The 8,035-nt window shown below is 41.7% G+C and overlaps 1 protein-coding gene across 2 annotated transcripts in view; it reads right to left on the reverse strand.

Moving 5' to 3' along the window:
* TMEM181 (transmembrane protein 181) overlaps positions 1 to 7,734 on the reverse strand; it is a 35,897-nt gene extending 28,163 nt beyond the window's left edge. The window contains exons 1-2 of one of the 2 annotated variants that reach the window (XM_087938882.1): positions 7,501 to 7,734; positions 402 to 505 (exon numbers count right to left, since the gene is read on the reverse strand). In XM_087938882.1, coding sequence (XP_087795008.1) covers positions 402 to 505; positions 7,501 to 7,631 — 235 coding nt within the window. In that variant the 5' untranslated portion in view covers positions 7,632 to 7,734. Of the gene's footprint in view, positions 1 to 401; positions 506 to 2,355; positions 2,521 to 7,500 lie in introns of those variants that run through there. The other variant, XM_026705062.2, reaches the window with a different exon arrangement.
* Positions 7,735 to 8,035: the final 301 nt, after the last annotated feature.

The following is an 8,035-nucleotide window of genomic DNA, read 5'->3' on the forward strand; positions in this document are numbered from 1 at the left end:
TTGACAATTGCCTCATATGTATGATGGTTACAGTGTTCCGGGGTCATGCAATCTCTTTTGTGACCCTTTGTCAAGCAAAGTTAATGGGAAAGCCAGATTCACTTAACAACCATGTCACTAACCTAACAACTGCTGTGATTCACTTAACATCTGTGGCAAGAAAAGTTGTAATATGGGGAAAAACTCACTTCACAGGGGTCTTGCTTAGCCAATGGAAATGTTGGTCATAAGTCAAGGACGATCTGTAATGCCTCAAATTCATTTCTCCTTTTTGTATCAGGAATACAAACAAGGAATATCTTCAGAGGTTTCACTGTTATAGTAACATAATGACAAATGCAGCCAAGGAACAGAATAAGACGCAAGTTTTAAAAAATTGGAAGAAAAGGTAGAAATCTTACCTGCAATGCCTATTAAGACAGTCAAGCCAAAACAAATGAAGAATACTACAAAGACCAAAACAAAATGGCGCTTGGACAGAGTATACAATCGCATTGGAGCCAGTCTGCAAACAAGGAGAGAAAAATTAAGTTACAGGTAAACAGCAACTTTATGTTATCGGAAGTAGAGGTGCTTTTTTCTTCCAGACAACCAATTCCAAAAAAAACAGAATTTCCATCTAATGTATGTGGCCATTAATTCATGTTTTTGAAGGGTTTTTTGGAAATCACTTTGGAAGGGTTTTTATTAAACAGTAGCATATTCTTATCAAATGTATAAGTCAACCTTCGGAAATGCAGGCACACTTTATTCCCAATTTACAGAAAAGGTTATGTTTTGATGGCAAGTGCTACATTTGATCCAATTTGTGACCTTTTTGTTTTCTCTGTGCATAATCAGAAAATGATACCCAGGTGTTCTTGAAGGAATTGGAAAGAAACACAAAACTGTAGAAACACACTTCTATTTCTGTATTTCCTTCATAAAGTGCTGGTGTTTGTTTACATGAGGAGAAATTTAGAAGAAATGTTGAATGTTTCTAGATCTATTATGCCTTCAGATGCCACAGGAAAAGGCACAAAAGACTTGGCCTTCATTATAATGGCTAGTTCTTGCATGATAATGTAATGTAGCCAACATTTAGAACACATTTACATCTAACCTTGCCTATCCCCAGCATTAACATGGCTTTAGGACCAAGAAGTAACAATGTTTCATACCATATACAAATACAATACAATACAATACAAAAAAGCAGGGGAATCAACATTCAGTATGTCTCAATCCACAAACACTTTTTAAAAGCATCCACAATAAACACAGCTGCTCACAGATTAAGTCCCTTCCTCCTATGTCAGCAATAGAGCTGAAGATATCTTTCCTGGGGCCTTGTTTCTAAAATTAAAGTTAACACACCTCATAACTCCCAGGAAAATTATCTCTCTTGACTTGGCAGTTCTTATCCCAATTATAAACTAACAAATTACGGGACAGTTTTGCATAAGACAAGCTATTGCTTTCCGATTATCTTATTTAAGTTCTGCCTTATCAGTGGCGGATTAAGTTATGGCCCAGTTCAAATGCTATATGGAAGTCGGAAACAAGCCTGCTTTCCATCAGGTAAATCAGGGGTCTTCAAACTTGACATCTTTAAGACTTGTGAACTTCAACTCCCAGAATTCCTCCTCCAGTCATGTTAGCTCAGGAATTCTGGGAGTTGGTCCACAAGTCTTAAACTTGTCAAGTTTGAAGACTCTTGGGCTAAATCAACTTTTTTTCATCCTGGTGCTCTCCAAAGGCATACTATATATCAGGGGTCTCCAACCTTGACCACTTTAAGCTTGGTGGACTTCAACTCCCAGAATTCCTGAGCCAGCTTTCTGTCCACCAGGCTTAAAGTGGTCAAGGTTGGAAACCCCTGCCATATAGATAAGTTTGTTTTTTTTCCCCCAACCTCAGCTGCTTTAAGGTAAGTGAACTTCAACTCCCAGAACTCCCCCAAACAAGCATGAGGGATTCTGGGAGTTGAAGTCCAACACATCTTAAAGTGGCTGAGGTTGAGAAACACTGCTCCAGCACCGATTAGGGGAGCCCAACAATCTGGACAAGTATCACCAGGAGGGAAAGTATGGACCGGAGCTACCAAACTGCCCTGAACGACCCTTGGTCTGAGCCTAATTTTCTTCCTCAACCTCGGAACCGGCCACGGAACTGCAACGTAACCGGAGCACATTCAGGCTGGGAAAGATTTTGCAAAGTCCGGCCTTGAATGACGCACAGTAGGCTGGGATCAAAGTTGGTAAAGGAGAGCCGTGCCGCGTTGTAGACTACAAACACCCTCCCACACACACACCCTCGGCGCTTCCCGGGGAAGCCCCCAGTTGCCTTCCCAAGCGCAGCCCCTCCCCAACTCACAGCTCCATGTCGAGGCTGCAAATGAGCACCAAGGCTCCTTCACTTGGCCAGCATCTCGCTTCAGCTGAGGAGCCACTCCACTTGCCACCTGCCCCGGTGGCAGCACCGCCCGAGAGCTGCTCATACCATTTCCGCGTGCGTCACCCGACGCTCCAGCCCTGCCTCCCGGCGAAGGGAACCGGGCGAGAAGAGCCCCGCCCAGCCGCTCTTTGGAAGGGAGGGAGAGGGGAGCAGCTTCGCGCTGCCAGGAAAGATTTCCATCGCTGCCCCAGCCGGCAATATGAAAACCTCTGAGGAGGGACGAGGGCGGAAAGAATGGCTGAACTTCCAAAGAAGCTCAGGAACCCTCGTTTCCGAGGCTCCTCCTGTTTCATTAAAAAAAAAAAAAAATCTCCCTCAAGTTGGTGCGAAATTCTAGCGGCTGATGTTCCTTCAGTTATTCTGAAGGAAATTAGTCTAAGTCGGGGGTGGGGTGTGTCTTCAAACTTGACAGCTGTAAGACTTGTGGACTTGAACTCCCAGAATTCCTCCTCCAGTCATGTTAGCTCAGGAATTCTGGGAGTTCAAGTCCACAAGTCTTACAGCTGTCAAGTTTGAAGACCCTTGCACTAAATCCAAAACAAATAATCCGGAACAACAGCATAAGAAACTTGGGAGGGCTCTTGGAGGTCTTCTAGTCCAGGGGGGCCGCAACCTGTGTGTCTTTCATCCCTCTGCTGCAGCTCTCTGTTGCTGGTCGGTTCCAGGGTTGATAAAGCTTTTGATTAGGACAGGTAGAGGAAAAAGGACGCCACACTAGGAGGAGACACTCTGGTGGGACAACCGCCATAGAGTCTGGTCAGCTCCAGAATTGAATGGGGGCTTCGGGTTAGGACCTTTGTGGCTCTTTGAGTGTTTAAGGTTGCTGACCCCTGTTCTAGTCCAACTCCATCTGCTCAAGCACCATTCTGGACAAATGGTTGTCCAGTCACTTCTTAAAAGATCTCCAGTGATGAAGCACTCACAACTTCTGGAGGCAAGCCATTCATTCCACTGGTTAATTGTTTTCAATGTCAGGAAATTTCTCTGTAGTTCTAGGTTGCTTCTCTTCACATTATTGCCGGGCTCAAACATAATTGACTAATTTCGTTAATTATATGCTATTAAGAAGATGATGGCTCTTAACAGCCACATAAACTTCGTCCATGACACTCTGTGCCCAACTCATCCTTCAGCAGTTTGCATGGCGCATCCATTGCTGCAGAGAGCATCCAACTTGGGCGAAGGGCGTCCATTTTTGCCCCTTCCATCTTGCTCATTATTACAGTCTACTTGTCAAAATAATTGAGTCTTTTGCATGAAATCCCCATAAACTGGGCATGGCCATTTGTGCCTCTCTGAATTGATTTGTCCTAGGACCCTCTTGCCTGCTGTCTTGACTATTTGTGGTGTTCTCTGAGTCTTCTAACACCAGAGCTCCAAAGCATTGAGGCTTCTTCAAATCCCAATTTGTGCTTCACAGAGGAAACAATTCCCTGCAGGCTTCCTGATCTTTGTAGGTATAGATACATACCAGCACCCACTGATGTTGTCTCTAAGGTATTTGATTCCTTCTGTGTTTGTTTTGTTTTTGTTTCTTTATATTAGTCTGTGACTGCAATAAAGATCACTCATCTGAAGAGCTTTTCCAAGGCCTTCTTGGCTATTCTAAGTGCTAATCTGCAGCATATTTCCTGATTGCATGTTCTTTAACTCTTAATAACTAATCCTAAAAATCAGACATTAAGAACCATAATCAGCATCTTCACTGTCAATTCTAGGGCTGGTTTCTTTTAATTTTTATCATTAGCCTGACCTTATTTAATTTATTCAGTTTTTTAATTGTGCACCTTGATTTTTATCACAAGATATTCATTTGCATTTTTTTCAACTATCAAAGCAGTATCACCACCATAGTGCTTGTTATTTAAGTTTCCTCTTCTAAGTTTAAAGCTGTGCTTCTTCCAGTTTTGATTATATGCCATTAAATCATTGTCGACTCCTTAAAACAACCTTTTTTCATATCTTCCACCATGCATTCATCACCTTGCCATTGATTGTCCTCTTCTTCTCTTTCCTTCCACCTTTCCAACATTATAGCCACCTCCAGAGAAGTAGACCTCAATATTTATTCAACCATTTTTTTTTCTTTTTATAATCCAGTAGTCCCTTAATTTGGGGTAGAGTAAGAGTGGCTGGCTGGAGCTGAAGTTGAACATTCTCTGGCCAAATGCCCTTCCTGATGCCTTTATTAAGCATATAATGTTGAATAAATTAGGGGGTGCATATATCCTTGACTTAATCTTTTTGCCATCTGAAGCCCATCTCTATTACCATTTTCTCTATATGGTGTGGTTTCTGTCCTGTCTGAGATTTTGAAATTAAATATTTTGGGATTCTTATTTTCCTAAAGACTTTCCACAACTTCATATGGTCAACACAATCAAAGGCCTTTCTATAATCAAGAAAACCAACATTAATACAATACCAATAGTGTTTAGGCTTATACACTGGTCGATAGTGCTTTACAGCACTCTGGGTGGTTTACCATGTAAGAATTATTTGCATATTGTCCCCAACAATCTGGGTCCTCATTTTACTACTCTCAGAAGGATGGAAGGCTGAGTCGACCTTGAGCCCTGCTCAGGATCAAACTTCAGACTGTGGGCAGCATTTGCCTGCAGTACTGCACTTTAACCATTGTGCCACTGGGGCTCTTTAACATTAACTTTTAACATTTAACATTAGCTTCTTTTTGGTATTCTTTCTTTCCTGATTTGTTTTATTTTATTATAAAGTTTATTGGTTGCCCATCGTACAATAGGGTAATTCTGATGGCTTACAGTCATAAAAAATATATCTATACATGGACAATCAAAACATAAATAATTAAAATCAAACCTAAGGACAGATGGGAAGGGTGGAGGCAGAGTGTGAGAAGGTGGGATCTGATATTGTCTAACATGCATGAGCTATAATATCTGTTTCCATGATGTTTTCAAAAAACTAGCTTGAACCTCTGGCATTGCCCTCTCTGTGTAGGACTCTAATCTGTATTAGATAATTCTAAGCATTATTTTGCTGGCATATAAAATTAAAATTGTTGTAATTTGTACTCCGTGAAATCTCATTTCTTTGTGATCTATAGACTGTCCTATTTTAATCTCTTGTCATTGTTGGTTTATATGGATATGGTTTAGACTGTTGAATGTACTACCTGTTGGGTTTTGTAAACTATTATTTGTTTATCACAGTATGTGAAACATGTCAATGGAAGTTATTTAATAAACCATAATTAAGCCAAGGTTTAGTGCAATTGTAAACTTGTCCCATGTGTCTAGTATGTGAAAACCTTCCCTGTTTTAACTCCTGGTGATTTAATGGTAATATAAATCAACTCTAAAGGAAGTTTGAACTGCATCTGAATATTCTCAAGTCGTAAAATATGATTCAGACTCTTTTGCCTAGGACATGGTTCTTGCATATTTCCCTCAGTCATCATCCTTACTCTCTGCAATAGCTGCCTAAAATAATTTATTTTGAATAAGCTGAAAGAAAATAGATTCTTTAGGGACTAGATGTCTTATCAGACTTCTATTTCCAAAAGGCAAGGTGGCCAGCAGTGCATAGAGTTGCATACTTAGTTGAGGGGAAGCTAAAGTGCCATTTCCTTTTTTCATCTCAAGCATCACAAGCAACCAAGTACTTTGGGTGCATCTACATCCTTATAAAACATTACTATACTTTGGCCAACATTAATACTCAGCCAATACAGACATTCACTGTATTAACATTCTCAAGACTGAGCATTGGGTGGGGGTGGGGGGTGGGGATTCTTTCTTAAAAATATTATAGTGTGATCCTTTTTAGAAAAGCAAGGATCGGGGTTTCACTGATTGGAGAAATCAGGACTAAGAAATTAATCCATGGCATCATTAAATCTATATAAATAAAGGTATTTATAAATAAATGTAAATTTCAATTTTATTTTAAGGTAACATAAGCTAAATTTTATTTTAAGATCTTATGATTAGGCATAAAAATAACTGTTGATTCATTTGTAGTTCCCACCAAGATCATTGTTAATGCATTTGGTTATTAGAGATTTTGGCCAATGGAAGTGGAACTTTATCTCTTGGAAACTTTTGCATAAGGCTGGCTTCTTAAAGAGATACATTCTTAACTAAGATTGTGTATGTATGTGTGTGTGTGTGTGTGTGTGTGTGTGTATATGTGTGTGTGTGTATATATATATATATATATATATATATATATATATATATATATATATATATATACACACACACACACACACTACATATACACTGCTTACTGGGATACACTTTATGGTAGGAAGGTGGCATAGGCAGTTCTAGTTTTCCTGTATCATTTTCTGTCATATAATTTCTATGCACCTATTGGGAAGTTAAACCTCCGCTTCGAGAATACACATTCTTTCAGAATAAGCAAGCACAGGCAGGACTCTAATCTGGGGTTATCCTCCAAATATTTAGATAAGGAACACATTTTTCAATCACCATCAGGATCCAAGAAATCTAAGGAAGCCTTCTCTTTTTAGGGAATATTTTAAATCTTCAGTGAAGACCACATTCCCAAGAAAATAGATGAACTCAGCTGGCAGAAATCCGAGCTCTTTCCTGACAGCCATTTTGTAATGAAAAGGAATTGTTTTCATGATACTATAAGCCAAAGCGGCTTTTCTAAGATTGACACGAGGACTCTGTTGCAGGCACCATCGCCCACTCCCCCCACCCTGACCAAGGAGGGAAGACTGCCCAGAATGAGAAAAGCTCCCTGAGCATATGATCTCGACTAAATCACCCATTGATGCTTGAGAAGCTCGCTGATGTCACGCTAGTTAGTCCCCCTGGACCTTGAATGGAAGAGCCTTTTCCCACAGGCCCAGCTACTGATGCACACAATCCTCTTAGGGAACATTAAAAAGCTCCTGCTCTCAGCCTGGCCTTTACTAAACTGGTGCACCCCAGATGTGTTGGGATGGGTGGGATGCAGGGGGGAGTGAGTGGCCCACTCACCTGGTGCCCCTTCCAGGATGATTCAGGGATGCAGTTTGCCCAGGACCCTTCCCTCGGCCTCTCCTCTTACCTGTAGTAACGATCATCCTTGTAAGGGGTGAGATCCTCTTTGATCTCCTTATAGGTCTCTTTGATCCTTTGGTAAATGTGCTTGAGCTCGCCGCAGAGCGGGTTTTCAAAAGCGGGGTCATCGGCCTCCATTCCGCCCCCTGATATTAGAAAGCTCTCCTTTTCCAGCCTCTTGACGTCGGTCCCTTCCTTCGCTCAGCCATGAAGCCCCCTTATTCCTGTGCCCCCCAAAACTCTCCGGGCTGCCGGTAGGGCCATTGAAGGCCACAAGAGACGATCCGGGAAACTAGCGCTGGAAGAAATCCGCCTCGCTCTGTGCTTCTCTCTCTGCCTCGGTCGCTCCTTCTTGCCGAGCAGAGCGCCGCCCCTGGCGCAGAAAGGAGTTTCGTGGAGAGCCGGCGCTCGCTCTGCACTGGGGGGGAAGAGGGACTTTTGAAAGGCAGACGAGGGGAAACCAGGCTGACAAAGGCCGCGATAACCGAACCGAGAAAATGATGCGAATCTTTTGCTCTTTCTTTCAAGCCTTGAAAACCTTA

The sequence above is a fragment of the Pseudonaja textilis genome, chromosome 1 (genome assembly GCF_049901715.1).
Source record: "Pseudonaja textilis isolate UNSWEBS1 chromosome 1, rPseTex1.2, whole genome shotgun sequence".
NCBI classification, from domain to species: domain Eukaryota; kingdom Metazoa; phylum Chordata; class Lepidosauria; order Squamata; family Elapidae; genus Pseudonaja; species Pseudonaja textilis.